The sequence below is a fragment of the Micromonas commoda genome, chromosome 3 (assembly GCF_000090985.2).
Source record: "Micromonas commoda chromosome 3, complete sequence".
Taxonomy (NCBI): domain Eukaryota; kingdom Viridiplantae; phylum Chlorophyta; class Mamiellophyceae; order Mamiellales; family Mamiellaceae; genus Micromonas; species Micromonas commoda.
In genome coordinates, this window is record NC_013040.1 from 386,227 (window position 1) to 404,188 (window position 17,962).

General features: G+C 65.7%; 7 protein-coding genes across 7 annotated transcripts; 4 read left to right on the forward strand and 3 right to left on the reverse strand.

The window, feature by feature from the left end:
- Positions 1-221: 221 nt before the first annotated feature.
- On the forward strand, positions 222-1,748 carry MICPUN_56765 (predicted protein; the record flags this gene model as incomplete). The annotated part of the gene is made up of 1 exon (XM_002500382.1): positions 222-1,748. The coding sequence occupies one exon, from the start codon at positions 222-224 to the stop codon at positions 1,746-1,748; it is 1,527 nt and encodes a 508-aa protein (XP_002500428.1).
- On the reverse strand, positions 324-5,300 carry MICPUN_93660 (predicted protein; the record flags this gene model as incomplete). Its single annotated transcript, XM_002500815.1, has 4 exons — positions 324-3,048; positions 3,184-3,755; positions 4,020-4,085; positions 4,263-5,300. The coding sequence occupies 4 exons, from the start codon at positions 5,298-5,300 to the stop codon at positions 1,845-1,847; spliced, it is 2,880 nt and encodes a 959-aa protein (XP_002500861.1). The 3' UTR covers positions 324-1,844.
- Positions 5,301-7,112: 1,812 nt separating this feature from the next.
- MICPUN_56767 (predicted protein) lies at positions 7,113-8,513 on the forward strand (the record flags this gene model as incomplete). The annotated part of the gene is made up of 1 exon (XM_002500383.1): positions 7,113-8,513. One exon carries the CDS (start codon positions 7,113-7,115, stop codon positions 8,511-8,513), a length of 1,401 nt encoding a protein of 466 aa, XP_002500429.1.
- Positions 8,514-8,623: 110 nt separating this feature from the next.
- MICPUN_56768 (predicted protein) lies at positions 8,624-9,210 on the reverse strand (the record flags this gene model as incomplete). The annotated part of the gene is made up of 3 exons (XM_002500816.1): positions 8,624-8,837; positions 8,916-8,989; positions 9,067-9,210. 3 exons carry the CDS (start codon positions 9,208-9,210, stop codon positions 8,624-8,626), a joined length of 432 nt encoding a protein of 143 aa, XP_002500862.1.
- A 149-nt stretch (positions 9,211-9,359) lies between these two features.
- Positions 9,360-12,089, reverse strand: MICPUN_99353 (predicted protein; the record flags this gene model as incomplete). The annotated part of the gene is made up of 1 exon (XM_002500817.1): positions 9,360-12,089. The coding sequence occupies one exon, from the start codon at positions 12,087-12,089 to the stop codon at positions 9,360-9,362; it is 2,730 nt and encodes a 909-aa protein (XP_002500863.1).
- A 548-nt stretch (positions 12,090-12,637) lies between these two features.
- On the forward strand, positions 12,638-13,641 carry MICPUN_107886 (predicted protein). The gene has a single exon (XM_002500384.1). It carries the CDS (start codon positions 12,717-12,719, stop codon positions 13,602-13,604), a length of 888 nt encoding a protein of 295 aa, XP_002500430.1. The 5' UTR covers positions 12,638-12,716; the 3' UTR covers positions 13,605-13,641.
- A 343-nt stretch (positions 13,642-13,984) lies between these two features.
- Positions 13,985-17,914, forward strand: MICPUN_56771 (kinesin-like protein; the record flags this gene model as incomplete). The annotated part of the gene is made up of 1 exon (XM_002500385.1): positions 13,985-17,914. One exon carries the CDS (start codon positions 13,985-13,987, stop codon positions 17,912-17,914), a length of 3,930 nt encoding a protein of 1,309 aa, XP_002500431.1.
- Between the last annotated feature and the right edge of the window lie 48 nt (positions 17,915-17,962).

Genomic DNA, 17,962 nt, shown 5'->3' on the forward strand with positions numbered 1-17,962 from the left:
CAATCGAGAATAAAGGGCGAAAGAATGTTACGCGGGTTAGTCAGACACGGGTCATGATCAACAAACCAGAGTTATCGATAGACGTGTGATTACGCTACCATGACGCCACCCGTGTGCGGGCAAAAAATCTTGGCTAGACGCTAGGGGTCGAACACGTGTGACGGCCTTTCGCACATTCTCCCCCGCCCCCCGCTGGTGGTGGAACTCCTCTGCGGAAGACCATGAGCGATCCGATTGGGTTTGGAGAGCTCGGGGAGCTGGGTAGGACCCTTGATGAGGACATGATGATGAATAGCGCCGTCTTTGACGGCGCGCTCGACGCCATCTACTCCAAATTCGACCTGGGCAACCCCGACGATCTCGCCTCGCTGTACGGAGTCAGCCCTGGCGCCCCCGACGTGCGCGACGTGCGGGTCCCGGCGCAGACCGGGACCGGGACCGGGACCGGATCCGGCGACGGATCCGGCGACGGATCCGGCGCCTTCAACCCGAAGATCGACGGCAAGGCGGAGACGACGAGCACGGCCGTGGGTAAGCGCGGGCGCGCAAACCTCAATCAGGCGGAGGTGCAGAAGAGGTACCGCGAGCGGAAGAAGAACCGCATGCTCGACCTCGAGAAGCAGGTGGAGGACCTCCGCGAGAAGGTGAAGGAACTCGAGAGGGAGAAGGCGCGGCGCGGGGATGGGACCGACCTGAAGGAGGCCTCCGGCAGCGGCAACTCCACCCCCCCCGACGCGGCCACCACCACCACCGAAGGCGGGAGGAGCTCGGACGACGACACCACCACGCTTCTGCGGCCGTTCGCCGTCGCGCCGGGCGACGGGGATCCCGAGTTCACCGAACGAATGCTCCGCGAGGACGCCGCGAGGAGAAGCCGGGATTCGAAGGGACTGAAAACCGACAGCGGGGACGGCAGCGGATGCGAGGGTCACCTCACCTTCATCATCGAGGCGTCGGAGGCGCTAAAGCGCGGGGTGGATGGGCCGTCAGCCACTGGCAAGTTTAAGAATTACACAGAGGCGGAGATCTGGTGGGGCGGGGTCACGGAGGTTTACAACAAGGCGGTTCGCAACATACGCGATCTCGTGGACGTGGGCGCGAACGACTCCAATCTGAGGAGCGCCATCGACGCCATCTCCAACGTCGTGAGCGTCGCTCGAGAGTCCAGGTCCGAGCTCGCGGTGATCTCCACGATGACGAGATCAGCCGAGAACATGGAGAAGGACGCGGCGAGCAAAGGGCTTGACCTCAGGGCGGCATGCAGGACGTCGTGCGCGCTGCTCGCCAAGAGCGTGGTGGACGCGAGCATGCAGTCGCAAAACACCCAAGAGGTTCTCACAAAGCTCCAGAACGAGCTGCCGCCCAAAGATCTCGAAATCATCGTGGACTGGTTCGAGTCGTACACGGACGAGTTTCAAAGGATTGGGATGGTCCGCTACAGTATGATTCAGAAGTACGAACATACCAAGCTCACCGCGGACGTGCCGCACACGGTGTACGGTATTCCGGCTTCGGAGGTTACCAAGGAGGAGGGGCCCTACGCGGAGGACAGCCGCGTGATCATGGATTCCCTCAGAAAGGAAATGTTGATGTACAAGGACGGCATCCAGGATCTGCTGCAGCAGCTGCCGGTGCGATCAGCGGCGCAGCTCTACCTATCCGCGTTCCCGTCAGCGCCGGACCCGTTATCCCTGGCGCTCGAGCTCAAGAAGAAGCTGCGACCGGAGTCGAAGGCGACGTCTGAGTGACTTCACCCAACTTACTACACTTAGCTAGTAAGTAAACACCGTCTGTTTATTTCAGCTATAACGTTACGTGATTTCCGCGCTCCCACCCGACGAGCGTCAGGCCCCCACGTTTCCGTGTCGTCCGTTTGCGCAACACCCGCGCCCGTCCCCCGCCGCCGTCAGATCTGAACCGGCGGCGTCCTCAAAACTTCCGAACGTCCCCTCCTCCGCGTTCACGATCGACCGGAGGACGACGAGCGCGGCGAGCCTGTCCAACGACACGTTGTACACGTCGCACGCGAGGTAGTGCACGCACCCGGGGCAACCCGATTGATCCCGCGGGGTTTGCGAAGCCGGGGTTTGCGAGGCGGAATCCGGTCCTCCCTCCCCGTCAGCCTCGCGCCGTCCTCGGGACCCGTCCCCCGGGGGGTCGGGACCCGTCCCCTTCGCGACCCCCGCGCGGTCGCCGCGACAGTCGCGACACTCCTCGATGAGCTCAATCGCGGCTCGGAGCAGCCGCGGGAACACGGGCGCCGCGCGCTCCGCGATGCCGACGCCCCCGGGCTGCCTGTCGAAGATCAAGATCCGCGTGGGCTTGTAGTGCCCGCGCTGAGGGTCGTCGCACTCGGCGCCCACGTCGCTCTGATTCACCATGAGAAACAGGGGGAGGGCGTTGATCATGGCGTGCGTCGCGGCGTGCACGCCGGCTCGGAAATCAACGCCCGATTCCTCGCACTCTCGTCTCGCGCCGTCGGGGACTCGAATCCAAGCCGCCCTCGTTTTATACGTCACATCCGGCAAATTCAGCGACACGGTGTCAAAGACGCGCCCGGTGCCCTGCCAGATCTTGTGGTACGCCGAGAAGGTGACCTTTATCTCGCACTCGGCGCACTGCGCGGTGGTGCCCGGAAACTGCGGGCGCCGGTGCGCGGGGCCCGGCCTGTGAGGGTACGCGTGTCGCTGCGAGCCGTGTTGCACGAGCGTCACCGTGGTGGCGTCTACGGTACCCGTGAAGTACTTGACGTCCGCGAGGCGGACGCGCGCCGTCCTCGACTCGACGTCCAAGGATTTGCACAGGTAGGTCCGCGCCTGGTTCAGGTAGACGGCTCCGGGGTACACCTCCCAGAAAGCCTTGGAGGCTTCCACCTCCTCGATGACCCGCCCCGAGGCCTCGTCCACGATGCGGTAGCGCTCCTCCTCTATCGTGCGGATGCTCACGCCGTTCGCCGGGCCCCGCTCCCCGTCGCTCACGAGCCCGCCGCACCAGACGAGCCGAGCATCGGGCGCCGGACCGCCGCCACCGCCGCCGCCGCCGCCGCCCCTCGCAGCCCTCGCGGCTTTCACCTCTGCCATCGGGTCAGCCAGCGTCAGCTTGCGTTCGGCCCTGAGGGCGTCGCACACGTCCCCGAGCGCCGCGCCGAAGTAAACCCTGGCGTCCACACCCACCGTCCCGCACGGTCTGTTATCCTCGGCGACGCGCGGGTCGAGCGGAATCTCGTGCGCCGCGCACTGCGCGTGCGCTCGCATGATTTTAAAATTTTGCGGATCCACCGCCGCGCGCTCAATCGGCCTCTCGAACAGCCTAGCGGGATCCCGCATGAAGTACTGGTCGAGCGGGCCGTCGAACGCGACGTAGACCCCCAGGGCCCGCCTCCCGCGCCGCCCCGCCCGCCCCGACTGCTGCACGAGCGACGCCACGGTGCCCGGGAACCCGAGGTGCAGGGTGCAGTCGAGGTAGCCCACGTCGACGCCCAGCTCGAGCGCGTTTGTCGCCGCCACGCCCCGCAGCGCCCCGCCGAAGAGCGCCCCCTCCACCGCGCGCCTGTCGACCGCGGCGTACCCGCCCCTGTACGCCGCGACCGAGTCGGCGAGGTGACCCGCGCCGGTGTCCCGCAAGATCTCCCTGCAGTACCGCAGGACCAGCTCGCACAGCTTCTTGGTCTTGCAAAACGCGATGCACTTCAAGTCGTGGCGGACGCACTCCGCCAACAGGGCGGCAACCTCCACTATGGGCGACGACCTCGGCGCCTTGGACCGGACGCTCGCGACGAGCGCGGCGTCGCGAGCGTCCTCGGGGACCGCGCCGGCCTTCGTCTTGGCGCGCATCGCCGCGCCGACCGCGCGCCCGGGGTCGCCCTCATCCGCCGCCGCCGCCGCCGCCGCCGCCGCAACCTTTGTATTCGCGCCCTCGGTGCGTAGCCTGGCGGCCACCGCGGCTTTACCGCGCGGCTCCTCGCGCACCGCCCTCCTCCGCTCCGCCTTGACACGCTTGGCGACGATCTCCTCCCTCACCGGTGGGTTCCACATCAGGAACGTCTTCTCCCCCGACGGCGAACCGTCCACGTCGATGACCTCCCACTCCGTCGGACTCGCTTTGGCAAATTCGGCGGTTGGCGGGTGATCAGACCCAGTTGGGTGATCAGACCTAGTTGGGTGATCGGACCCAGTTGGGTGATCAGACCCACCCCCGACCGACCTCAGATCGCATCCGGCACGAATCACGTCCTCGTCCTCCATCGTCGGCATGTCCCCGACCAGGTCCACCGCGTGCTCGCGGGGGTTCGCGATCGTGGCGCTCGTCACGATGAACCTCGGGTCCGAGCCGTACAGCTCCCGCGATATCCTCCGAAGCCTTCGAACGACGAGGGACACGTGCGAGCCGAACACGCCGCGGTACACGTGCGCCTCGTCGAGCACCACGTACTTGAGTCCCTTAAACACCCGGGCCCACCGCTTGTACTGGGGCAGGAGGCCGACGTGTAACATGTCGGGGTTGGTGATGACGAGGCGGCACTCGGCGCGAACGCGAGTTCGCTCCGTCTCCGGGGTGTCGCCGTCGTACACACCGACGTCGATGGGTGCCGCGTGATCGCCGAGGTAGGTGGCGGCGCCGTCGAGCATGACCCTCAGCGCACGAATCTGATCCTGCGCCAGCGCCTTGGTCGGGAACAGGTACAGCGCGGTGGCGTCCGGGTCGTGCAGGAGAGAATCGAGCACCGGGGCGTTGTAGCACACCGATTTACCGCTCGCCGTGCCGGTGGCGACGCACACGTTCTTGCCCCGCAGCGCCGCGCATATGCCCTCGTGCTGGTGCGAGAAGAGCCGCAGGCGCGCGTGGTCCGCGTCGTGGAGAGGGACGCCGGACGCGACGAGCGCGGCGACGGTAGCCGGGCGAAGCGCGGGGGGCGGGGAACCCTCGGGCGCCAGCCGCGTGGGCCTCGCGGGCACGTCCAGGCGGTGTTCGCACTGGCCCTTACCCCCGAGGGAGTCCGGCCCGATCGTCAGGTGCGCTATGAACGCATCGACGTCGAGCTGCTCGAGGCCGTGGCACCTGCAGGCGGCCCTTCCCTTTTTCCTCCCGCCGCCCCGCCCGCCCCGCTTGGCACGCGCGACTGTCTCCTCCCGGATGAGAGGCGGGGCGACTCCGTTGCGACGGCGCTCAGCCTCCGCGACCGCGAGAAACGCCGACACCGGCGCGGCGTTGACCCTCGACCAGAGGTCGTCGTCGTTTAGGGTCGTTGAGGTGGCACGCTTCTCCTCAGTAGCACGCTTCTCCTCTTCGGAATCCCGCATCGCGTCTGCGTGGGCGATGACCAGTAAACCGAGCCCGCGTCGGAACGCCTCCACCTTGCGCCGCACGGCGCCGTCGCCTCGACCGTTACCGACCGTTTTCGCCCTCCTTTTCGTCCCGTCGTCGTCGTCGTCGTCGGCGCCGTACGTGGTTCGCCCGGTTCGGTACCCCTGCACGAGACCGGTCGGCGGGCTGACGGGTCCCTCCCCCGGTGGCGGCTTGGCGGAGCTTCTCGCCGGGGCGTCGCACGCGGTCCGCCCCGGTCCGGGTTCCGTCACGGAGAGCAAAAGGTCGCCTTCGTTCCCCTCCCGGTCGGCGTCGTCGTCGTCGTCGTTCGTGTTCGGTTTCGCGTCGCGAACGAACTCGTTGAACGGGTCGGACGCAAACGTTTCGTCCGACGCGCCCGCGATTCTCGATCGTCTGGTCAGCGCGAGCGACCCGGGGCACAGCGCCGACATGCGCGTGAGGTCCTCCTCCGTCACGACCGCGTCGGTAGCGGGGGAGTCCCCCGTCGCGTTGGGGATCATGGATCGAACCAGGCGCCACGTGGGACGCACGCGCTGCGACTGAATCAACGAACACATGGTCGCGACCAGTTGGTACCCCACGGCGAGTCGCTCCAACGCCGGCGGCAGACCCTGCGCCGGCTCGGGCTCGGGCTCGCGCGTGTGTTTCGCGGTCCCGCGAGTCCTTCGAGGCCGCTTCTTCGGAGCCTCCTCCTCCTCCTCCTCCTCCTCCTCGGGTGCCTCGGCGATCTGTGCATCCTCGGGTTCGTCGTCGTTTTTCACCGACGACTTAGCGACAGCCGCCTCCGCCGCGAGCTCCCTCCATATCTCCTCCGCGGCTTCGCGCCCGTGACGATCCTCGGGTTCCTTGCGACGCGACGCGGGGTCGTCCGCGGCGTGATGAGCCGCGGCCTGTGGCGTCCCGCCTCCGGGTCCCGCGGGCGCCGCGAGAGGGTCCGCGTCCACCCACTCGTCCACCCACTCGTCCTCGTCCTCGTCCTCGTCCACGTCGTGGCAATATTCTTGGACGTCTTCCCTGATGTAGTTGCGTCGCGCGAACCCGGGGCTGCGGGGCACGGCGGACGCGAGGGCGGGCGCGCGCGGGGGCGATCGAGGGTTGACCCCCGGGGGAGGGAACGGCGCGGACTTGGGCCTCACGTACGAGGTGATGACGCACATGTCCCCCTCGACGTAGCCGGATCGACGCAGCGACGTCGTTCCCTCGAGCTCGCCACCGACGCCGGGATAGTACACGCTCGCGAACCATCCGGGGTGGCCGAGCGCAGCAGCCAGCGCCGCGCGCGCATCGTCTATGGTCGCGTCAACATCCACCGTGACATCCGCGGCTCGACCTGCGTCATGGAGGAAGGGGCGGGTGAGGAAGGCATCGGGCGCGCAGCCGGGAGGAGAAAAACGCGATTGACAAGTGTCGTGATGGTGGGGGGCGCGCGGATCTGAACGGGGCCGATGGGGACCCGCGCGGGACGCTCACCCGTGATGTCCTTCGCGTGGACGCGGATCCCGTCGGTCATCCCCGCGCGGCGCTAGCGGTCGGATCCCGGCGGCGCCATGATGAGATCCCGGGCAGTGTCGTCACGCGCGGCGCCAACACTGTGGCTCGAAACGTCGCGACAACGTCGAAGTATACTGCAAGTAAATCTCGCGGGGCTTCCCCACGTCGGCCCGCACCGAGGCTTGATGTCGTGCGCGGCTCGTTCGTCGCGAACACTCGGGTCGCGTCGCATCGCTCCCGCCTCGCGACTCGCGTCCAAACCCCGCGCGCGCAAACCCACTCCCCCGCGCCGCGACATGGCCAAGACGTCGGCGACGTCCACCGCCCCAAATGATGCCCCGGCGTCGTCCCCGGCCGCGGGGGGCGACGGGTGGACGCAGCGGGTCCTGACGCTGAACCCGAAGCGGCGCGGGATCTTCATCTGGACCGACGCACTGCGCAAGAACGTGCCGGAGATCGCCTCGTGCAAGGCGGGAGTCCTCAACCTCTTCCTCCGGTCCACCACCGCGGCGCTCTCCGTCAACGAGAACGCCGATCCGGACGTGAGGACCGACCTCGAGAACGCGCTCGACAGGGTCGTCCCGGGCACCGACGTCCTCGACGCGACCGCGCGCAGCGCCTTCGTCGGAGTCTCCTTGGACGTGCCCGTGCAGGGCGGCAAGCTCGCCCTCGGCACGTGGCAGGGGCTCTACCTGTGCGAGTGGGCCGACGGCGCCGAACCGTGCCAAGTCGTCGCCACCCTCGTCGACGCATCCGACGACGTTCGATGCACCCGCAACGTCACCGTCCGAGCCCCGCGGCGCGGATGCCACCTGGTCCAGGACGAGGTGGACGACGCGTTCAAACCCGCGAGGGATCGAACGTTCAAACCGGATCGCACTAACAAACCCGGACTCGCCAACCTGCTCATCAGGCACACGTCCGCGTCGCTGACGTTGAACGAAAACGCGGATCCGACGGCGCGGGGCGATTTAGAGAATGCGCTGAACCGAATCGTGCCTGAGGAGTGGCACAGCACCTTGTTCTCGCACGTCGAGGAGGGCCCGGACGACATGACCGCGCACGTCAAGTCCACCCTCCTCGGGTGCTCGTTGACGGTGCCGGTGGACGCGCACGGCGCGATGAAGACGGGGACGTGGCAGGGGGTGTACCTGTGCGAGCACAGAAACGTGGGCGGGATGGGCGTCGGACACGCGAGGGAGGTGGCGACTACCCTGATTGACGGCGCGGGCGTCGCAAACACCGCGGGGCAGACGACGGTGACGCTCACCGCGCCCGGCAGGGGATGCCACGACGTCACCGCCGAGATCGCCGCCGCCGCGAAAGCCATCGGCGTCGGATCAAACGTGCGCACGGGGTGGCTCAACGTTTTCGTGCAGCACACCAGCGCGTCGCTCGCGGTGTGCGATTCGACCTTGGCGGGGGCGGGCGATAGGCTGGAGCGCGCGCTGAACGAGACGGTGCCGGAATCATGGAACGACGAGTTCTTCGTTCACACGTACGAGGGACCGGACGACATGCCCGGGCACGTCAAGGCGTCCATCGTCGGTTGCTCCGTCACCGTGCCAATCGTGGATGGCGAGTTGGGTCTGGGCAAAGCGCAGGGTTTGTTTCTGTGCGAGCATCGCGACGCGGGTGGGTACGGGTGCAACCTCAACCGCAAGGTGGTGCTGACGCTTCAGGGCGTCGACAAGTGAGTGAAAACGAGTGCGAGTGGTGCGATTAAATAAGAGCGCGCGGGCGGGATCCCACCCCCGTCGTCGTGCAAGAAGAGAGAGCGAAGCGATTGCGCGAGAGACGCGTTCGTTCACTCGTCGGATGGGAACGTCTTCGCGTGTGATCCGCCGGCTGATCCCCAGTACTTCCTGTTGCGCTCGTCGATCCTCGGGTAGTTGACGTCGACGCCGTCGACGCCCTTGCTCTGGTACTTGCCCGGCTTCCAGTCCTTGGGACGGGGGCAGATGTTGGCGACGTTCGGGCGGTACTTGATATCCTTATCGGCGACCCTGTCCTCGTGGTTCCTGCGTTTCGTTGGGGTCGGGAAGGTGGACCGGCGTTACGCAAATTCGCATCGGCGATCGGGGATGTCGAGGACGCACCCGAAGCGGGGCGCGATGTCACAGTCGTTCCAGTGAAAATTACAATTGCTCACTCCCGCGGCGCCGTCTTTGATCTGCGGGAGGGGTACGCTCGGGGTCAGCGGGGATGCGACGAGCGCGTCTCGGGAGCGGCTGGGCGAATCGTTCTCACGTCCATCTCGAACAGATTGTCTTGGTAATCTTTCAAGTACATGTTGGGAACCCCGGGCACAGGCTTGACGCCCTTGTAACCGAAGGCCATGAGAGACGAGGGCACGTATTTGACATCGGGGGTGTGCGTGCCGTAGGTGGGCATGGCGGATCGCGGTGACGGTGCGGGGCGCGGCGCGAGTAGTGCGGCGTCCACCCGCGGGGGAAAACGCTCCGAGCTTTTTTTCTTGGATCGCGGGAGCCGAAAAGGTTTTCCCGGAGATTCTCATCTCAGCAAACTCCCGATGACTAAAGCTAATACGGCTCGGTCGCCGCGAAGTGCTCCGGCGGCACCAGCGACGCCCCAACCCCCGGATGCGCCTTCACGATCTCGACCAGCGACCTTCGCAGCGCCCCGCTCGCCAAGTGCCCCCCACCCGCCGCACCGCTCGCCGCCAGCACCACCACGTTGTTCTCCTGCCCGCTCACCGTCACGTCCGCCCTCGCGCTCGCGCCGCCCGCCGCCAGCTGCTTCCGAAACTCCTCGAGCTCCCGCCGCTCCCGACTGAACTCCGCCCGGTCCTCGCTGTTCCAGAGGTTTGCGACGATGCACCCGCTATTGGGACGGACGGAACCCAGCACTTTCTGCACGAATTTGTTCTCTGGGTCCCTGAGGTGCGCGGGGACCCGTCCTTCGCCGTCGTACGCGTCCAACAGGACGACGTCGAACGACCCGGCGCACTCGTCGCGATCCAGAAAGTCGGCGATATCCTCGATGACGAGCCCGAACCCGCTACCGCGAGCAGCAGAAAGTCGGTCATCGTTCAACGTTGAACGTTCGTTGAAGACGTCGAACGCGTCGTCCGGGTTCGTCTCGCGAAAGTCGACGCCGAGGAAGTTACGAGCGGCGTCGGCGACGTCGGCGTCGATCTCCACGCAGAGCACGTCCAGGCCGACCACTCGACTTAAAAACGCGGGCAAGGCACCGGCGCCGAGACCCACGCACAACGCGCGGGTCCGCGCGTTCAGGGCATTCGCGCCAATCGCCGCCACCGCCGCCGTGGCCATCGCCCTGACGTACTCGAATCCCAGCACGGCAGGGTCGTGTTTGAAGTCGACAAAGGCGGGATCCTCCGCGTACGCCTTGCCGGCGTTAAAGTCGTACGCGAGTCCCTGCTCGACCTTGTCCAGCCACAGCGCGCGCCACGGTCCGTGCGCGCGAACGTACACCTTGCCGACGCCGGCTTCGCCGCCCCGCCCCGACTCGAACAGCTCCGCGGGGGGCGAATTCTTGAGGTGGTAGTAGTACCCAGCCTCGGTCCGGGGGTTGAGCCTCCAACCCGTATCGTAGCACGGCGGGACGGTGATGTCCTCGTCCCTCGTGATCTTCCGCGTCGCCACGAGCGCAAGGATGTTCCCCAGCACGGGGTGGACGTACGGCCTGCGCTCGCAGTTGGGCGGGTCCCTGACCACCACCTTGGCGTGTTCGCCGAGCGTCGTGTAAATCCGCCTTCGGCTGCCGTCCTTGCGCTTGAGCGGGACGTCGATGTTCGTCAGGAAGGTTTTCTCGTCGCCCTCGGAGTCGTAGTCCGGAACCTTCGCCTCGCCCGGTACCGGATCGGTGTCGTCCGCGATGATGAACACGCCCCCCGCGCCGCTTCCACCGTCCGGATCCGCGCCGGAACCTTCCGCGGGCGGGTCCGGAGCCCCGTCGTCGTCGCCGAGGAAAAAAATCTTGTCCGAAGGGAGCCACCTCCGTTCGCCCCACCCACCCCGCAGCGCGCGCCTCCTGCCGGATACGAACCCGAGCAGCTCGCCGGGCTCGTGGTTGCGGGGCTTCTCCCCGCTGTACGAGTCCGCTCCGGCCTTCACCACCCCCCACGGACCCTCTGAATTATTTGGCATGTGGCACCCCTGCTCGGTGCTGTACAGCTGAAACTTCTCAATCTCATCCCGCATGGACAGCCCCGCTGCCTTTGCGATGGCGTACCGCTCCTCGCCGTGCCCCTCCGTGTGCCCGAGCTCGAAGAAGCACATGAATATGTCCGCGAGCAGCGGCGATAAGTGCGGCTGCGCCCAGAAGTGTTCCTTCCAAAAACCGAATCCCTCGTAAAACCCCGCGCGAACGCACTTGCCGCCGACCCATTCGCCGTACATGCACATGCGCTCGGGCATCCCCGCGGGCGGTTCCGGGTCGTCGCCGCACATCTCCGGGCTCTCGCTCCACGGCCCGGGCTCCTCGTCTCGCCAATCCTTCTCCAGGTCGGGTTTCGCCGCCAGCGACGTGGGGCATCGCTTGCCGTCGGCGACTTTTTGCCACTCCAACTCAGCCTGGTCCCTTCGATGGTCCCACGCCTCCCACTCCTTCGTCTCCGACTGGTACATGCCCCAGAACGCGAACGTGGCGGCGGCGAGCTTGCTCTCCGGGGGGCACACGCCGTAGGTCAGCGGGAAGAGGTAGAGGCCCTTGCCGTCTGGTTTCCCAGCCGCGAGCTGGCCGCCGTAGCATCCCCCGTCGGGGAAGGAGAACCAACCCCGGCCGTTCTTGTTCCCGTCGGCGTCCATCTCCCCGCCGAAGACGCACTCGCCGTCCTCGTCGAACTCCTCGATCAGGCCGGAGAGTTCGCCGTCGTGCCAGAGGCCCGCGCGCCGGGTGCCGTCGCTCGAGAGGTACTCGGCGTATCCCTCGATGGCGTCGTCGGCGAAGGAGCCCACCACGCGATCCCCTCGCGTGGACAGTCCCTCGAGCGAGGTCTCGGGCATCGGCCCGTGTTTACGGTCGTGATCCTCATCCTCATCCTCATCATCGTCGTCGTCGTCGTCCGGCGGGAAGTGGAGGGTGCCCTGCCCGTGCCGTGCGCCACGCCTGAACTCGCCCTCGTACCAGGCGCCGTCGTCGTCGAGTCGCAGGATGCCCGCGCCGTGCGGGCGACCCTCGTCGTCCACCTCACCGTCGTATCGGCCGGCGAAGTCCTCGTGGACGAAGGTTTCGACCGTGACGTCATCTCTCCCTGGCGGGGGGGACGCGGGCGCCTTGCGCTTCATCCCAAGCAGGGAAAGGTCGCGCGTCCGAGTGTGCTGGGCGGCGGTTGTTATTTCCGAGGAGGGTGGAAAGCTGCGGGTGGGGAAAATATGAAGAACAGAGTCGAACGCACCGATGCACCTCCGCTCGGAGCGACGACATCTACAAAAGAAAGGAAGGTGATGCCAAAGAAGTTTCGCTTTGGCCACACGAAGAAAAGTGTGAATGCGGGGAGGGAACCGCAGCCATCACGAAGACGACGAGGCGAGACATTACGTGAGAAGCGCCAAAGAGCGGGCAGACTTTCAGCGAAACTTCGCGCACAGGGTTCCGCGACGAAAGAAGGGATTCCGAGGAAGAAACTCAGCAAAACCAGAAGGTTTTTACAGAAACTCAGCGGTACGAGCCCCGGTTCAAGAAGAGAAGGAGAGAGTCGGTCACTCACGCACGAAGACATGCCGAACAGACGCGGAGGCAAAAAGCTCGGAAACTTCGCCACAGATCTGAATTCTCCCACCGAGCCGAAGGGCTTTCCCAACGGGCTCACCGCTGAGGAGAAGGAGTGGATCATGCAAGATGGGCTCAGGACGTTCTTTGGCGATGTGGGACTGGCGCTGGGGAATTTGAAGGATAGACAAATCGTGGGCAACATGTGGCGTCGGATGGCGTGGGAGAAGTTTGGGCGAGAATGGTTCGATGCGTGCGAGACGGATGAGTCGATCCTCTACTACGAGCACCCGCAACCCAATCACGACAAGTGGTACCTCAGACTCAGAGACCGAGAGACGGTCGTGCAGGACAACGGCATGTACGAGATAACCACGATCACCGAGTACGGCCACGAGGCGGAGGAGTACAGAGCCTCGAAAAAGATGCCCGCGGGAGCGACAGAGTGCGAGTGGGCGGGGCGGAAGTACAAGCTTCACAACTACAGCCCCCCCCCCATTTGCGTGGACTCGACGAAGGAGATTTCTTTCAAACTGCACCTGAAATGCATCTGGGACGTGGTGGAAGCGGCTTGGAACATGATGTGTGACGAGGTTGACGTGCCCTCGTACGCGGATGTTCGCCGCTTCTTCTACAGGCCCGGCCAGATCATGTCCATGAGCGAGCCCGAGTGTTGGTACGACGATGAGGACGGTGAGCCAAACGACCGCAAGTACGACAGAGAGACGACGATCCAGGCAGCGAAGGAGTTCTGTGGTAATCTCTTGGGACTCATGATGAAGCACTTCGAAGGCGCGGATCACGTGCTGAGGAAATGCGACTGGCCAGAAGGAGAAGACTGGACAGACATGCGGAAAGAAGAATACTCCGAGGCCTTCAAGGAGGTGGTGGACAAGCAATGCGAGGTCAGGGACGGTCGCTCGTGGAGCCTGATTCCCTTGCTGCACGACAAGAGGACCCGTGTCGTCGACATGCTCGTGGATAGGATCGGAGGTTTCCGGTACAAGGAGGGCATTGTACGTACCTTGAAGGTACTTGATGGCTTCAAAATGATCGACGGTGTGGTTACCAACACATCAATTCACGGTTAGAGATGTATATTATTTGTATGCGTTTCAGTTTCGTTTCAGTTTGAAAATATCGTGAAATCACCACACGACAGCAGTCTCACACGGAATGCCCGCGGCTCGGTCAACATTTTTCGGCATTTTGGTCAACGGGTTTCGAATGACCAAGAAGCCCTCGTGAGGGTGGCCACTGCGCGAGGCGCTCGGTGACGATCCCGCAGGTGTATCCGCGGTCGCACAGAGAGTCGCGTGGGTATAGTGACGCGCGGCGCGTGTCCGAGGGTCACACGCTCGACCTCCCGGCCACCCAGGCCCGCGCCCGCGCCCGAGGAAAGGCGTTAAGGAAATCGTCGATTCCAACGACTAGCTGGGTAATCCCGAGACCGGGCGCATAGCGTGAAACGATGCCGACCCGAGGAGCGGGCGCGCGTAAGGTTCGGCCCGAGGGCCAGAACATGCGCACCGTCGTCCAGCTCCTCACCGCGGGCAACAAGAACCTGCGCCGCGACGTCTCCGTCGCATCGCGTCACGTGTCCCTCATCCGCCCCGGATACACCGAGGCGCAGACGGACGACACGTACGAGGTCGACGACTGCTTCGGCAGCGACCTGGGAAACACGGAGGCGTACAAGCGCGTGCTGCATCCCGCGGTGAAGCAGGTCATCGACGGGTTCAACAGCTCGTGCATCACCATAGGATGCTCGGGCAGCGGCAAGACCACGCTGCTGCACGGCCGAACCTCCGGCGACGGCATCGTCAGGCTCGCCATCAAAGCCTTGTTCGAGGGCCTCCACAACAAGGCTGCGCAGGTCGGACTCCTATTGTCCCAGCACAAGGCCCAGGGCGGCGGCGGTCAGTCCATGGAGTTCGCGGTGGACGCCTCCTTCTGCGAGGTGTACGAGGAGAAGGTGAGGGATCTCTTCGCGGCGGCGAGGGACGCGGAAGCCGCGGGGGGTAAGGATTCGGTCAAGACGGAATACCTCGAGGTTGAGGAGACCGCGGACGACGGGTGGCACGTCGCGGGGCTCTCGCATAGGTCCGCACCGGACGCGGCGTCGCTGCAGACCGCCTACGCGGGCGCGCTCAACCACAGGGTCACCGGTCTCTCGGAATACGGCCACAGCAAGCACGACCGCGCCGCGTCGGTGCTGACGCTCAAGGTGAGCCAATACATCCCCGGCTTGCCCAACGCCACCGGGGAGATCGCCCCCGCGCAGCACATCGTCTCCACCATCGTCATCGCGGACAACCCCGGCGCGGAACCCCTCGCGATGGACCCCGCGGTGCTCCGGCTGCGCGAGGGGGCGCGTCTGAACAAGGCCATCACCGCGCTCGCCGGGGTGGTCCGGGCGTTGGCCACGCAGCGACGGGAATTCGCCGGCCACGGGGACTCGGTGCTCACGAAGATCCTCTCCGAACCCCTCGGAGGGAACTGCGCGACGACGATACTCGGCACGCTGAAGCTCGGGGAGTGGGAGCGGAGCAGCGCGGTGATGGATTTGGTGGGCCACGCCAGGCGCGCGCCGTGTTTTCCCGTGGTTCAGGACGACGCGGCTCGCGGGCTCCAGCAGAGGCTCCGTTCGCGTCTGCTGCAGATCAACGACGCGAGGGAGACGTACAGGGACCAGATTCAGAGCACGGGAGCGGACGGGATCGACCCGAACAACATCGGGCTTCAGATGGCCAAGCTGCACGAGCTCGAAGGTCAGCTGCTCAACGAGCGCGGCGACAAGGCGGAGCTCCTCGCGGAGAAGGAGGCGTTGATCGAGCGCCTCCAACGGCTCAACGGCATGGACAAGGCGAACCTCGCGGAGAAGGAGGAGCTCCAAAAGGCGCTCATCGCGTCCGAGGAGGATCGCCTCGAGATTGCCCGCGCGTTGGTCGAGGCGCAGCTCGAGGCTAACGAGGCGGCGCTGCAGGCGGAGAAGACGCGACACGAGCTCGTCGAGCGCGTGCACGAGCTCGAAGCCAGGGCCATCGCCAGCGAGGTTCGCGTCAAGGGCGCGGAGCAGAGCTACGGCGAGCTCCAGAACAAGGCGGGGTCGCTGAACGTGGAGAACCAGCGCATCAAGGAGGAGTTGGACCAGACGAGGCAGGAACTTGAGAAGGAGCTAAAGGAGATTCGCACCGAACACGCCGAGGTGAGCGGCGAGGTGAGCTCGCTCAAGGCTGCCAACGAGGATCTCTCCGCGGAGCTCGAGGACTTCCGCCGCAAGATTAACGTCGAGCGAAGGCGCGCCGAGGATGCGGAGTCCGAGCGCGACGAGTTTCGCGCCAACCAGGAGATGTACCAGTCCAACATGCAGAAGAAGGTTGAAGCCGCCGAGCGGATGGCGGAGGAGGCGGTCAAGGTTGCCGAGGAGACCAAAAACAGGCTCGTTCAGGCGGCCAAGGCTGAGCGCGACGAGGCCGTCGCCGCCGCCAGGGCTTCCAAGGACAAGGCCGTCCAAGCCGCCCAGGAGGAACGCGACGAGGAGGTGGCCAAGGCTCGATCCGCGCGCGACCGAGCCATCGACGAGATGCGAATGGAAAAAGAGAAAGCCGTCTTTGAGGCCCGGAAGGAGAAGGATGAGGCTGTCGCCCTCGCGAACGCCGAGAAGGCGGAGAGGACCGCGTACCTCGAGAACGACAGGGACACCCGCGTCGCCAAAGCTGAGAAGGATAAGGACGAGGCCATCGCCAAGGCTCTTCGAGAGCGCGACGAAGCCGTGACCGAGGCTAAGCGCCGTTCCTCTGAGGCCATCGCCGCCGCGCAGGAGGACAAGGACGCCGCCATCGCCGAGGCGCACAGGCTCCGCGATCTCGCGCAGGAGAGGCTCAAGTTCGAGACGGAGCGCCTTGGCAGCATCGCGAACGAGGCGAACGGGTCCATCCAGGGCGTCACGCGCGCCATGGAGGAGGCGAGGAGCGCGGAGCGAATGGCTCGTCGCGAGGCGGACCGAGCCGTCGGCGAGATGACGCAGCTGCGGGAAAAGTTGGAAAACGTCCGAGCCGAGTTTTCGCAGCGGCTCAAGGAGTACATGCTGCAGGTGGGAGACCTGGAGAGGGGCGCGCAGGTGCTCGCGACGGACCCCAACGCCGATCACGTCCTCAGGCCGTCGCAGCTGTACGAGGCGGCGCAGACGCTCGCGCTGGACCTTCACAGGGCCTCCGCGGATCAGGTCACCGAGTACCGCCGCGTCACCGAGGATTTGCAGCAGAGGCTCACCCGGGCGCAGCGCGACGTGCGCGCGCTCCACGCGGGCTACCGCACCCTCCGCCACCGTTTCGAGGACGTCGCGCCGGAGACTGTGGACGAGAAGGGCAAAGCCGCGGTGCCCCACGAGGACGACTTGGTGGGGACTCCCCCGACCCCGGCGGAGGCGAGGGAGATGGACGCGAGGGGACTGGCGCAGAAGCTCGCGGACCTGCGGGACGAGAACGCCGCGCTCCAGAAGGAACTCCGCATGGCCGCGCTGGACGGGCGCGGGCCTCTCGCGCCGCACAACGTGCGCGCCGCGAAGGAGGCGGCTGCGAGGGGCGGCGGGTCCCGGCCGGGCACCGGCGAGGATGGGGAGATCGCCTACTACAACGACGGCAACAAGCAGGACCGCGACGGCGGCTTTGGACAGGTTGGCAAGGGCGAGATCGTGGTAAAAAAGAACGCGCCGGACGATTCGTTCGGCGGGGCGATGGCCGGCGCGGGCGAGAACGCGCGGCTGCGCGCCGAGAATGCGCGCCTGCAGAAGACCATCGACGAGCTCAAGCACCGACGCCCGAGCACCACCGAGGAGGATATGCGAGCCGAGGTTTCCAAGCTCAGGATCCAGCTTCACGCGCTGTCCAACCAGGACAACACCCGCGCGAAGCTCACGCAGGAGATCTCCGTGCTCAAGATTCAGCTCCAGGAGCGCACGCAGGAGCTCAAGGAGCACAAGAACCACTCGCAGCGAGAGGCTTTCAAGCAGCAAAAGGCGGCGATCAAGGAGTTCACGGACCGGGTCCAGTCGGAGCTGGAGAAGGAGAACCGCGCGCTTCAGACCCGGGCCGCCATGGCCGAGGAACAGATCAAGGAGATCAACGCGTACATGGCGCAGTCCACGCTGGCGTACCAGAAGGAGATCATGCGCCTGAGGACCATCATCCAGGCCACCGCTCCGGAGCGACTTCGGTCGCCGGTCAACCCGGGTCTCATGGGATCGAAGACGCAGGACCGGTCGGGCGCGGGTGGCGCGCAGCCGCACCAGCGGGAAGGAAGGGGAGACAAGGGCGGAGGAGTGAGGGCGTCGGGCGGGTGGGATCGGTCGACGAAACCCTCCGAGCCGCTGAGACCGAGGAGCAACAACGGCGCCTAGCGGCGTTAATAAATAAACACGACATTCCACAAAACTGGCGCGAAAAAA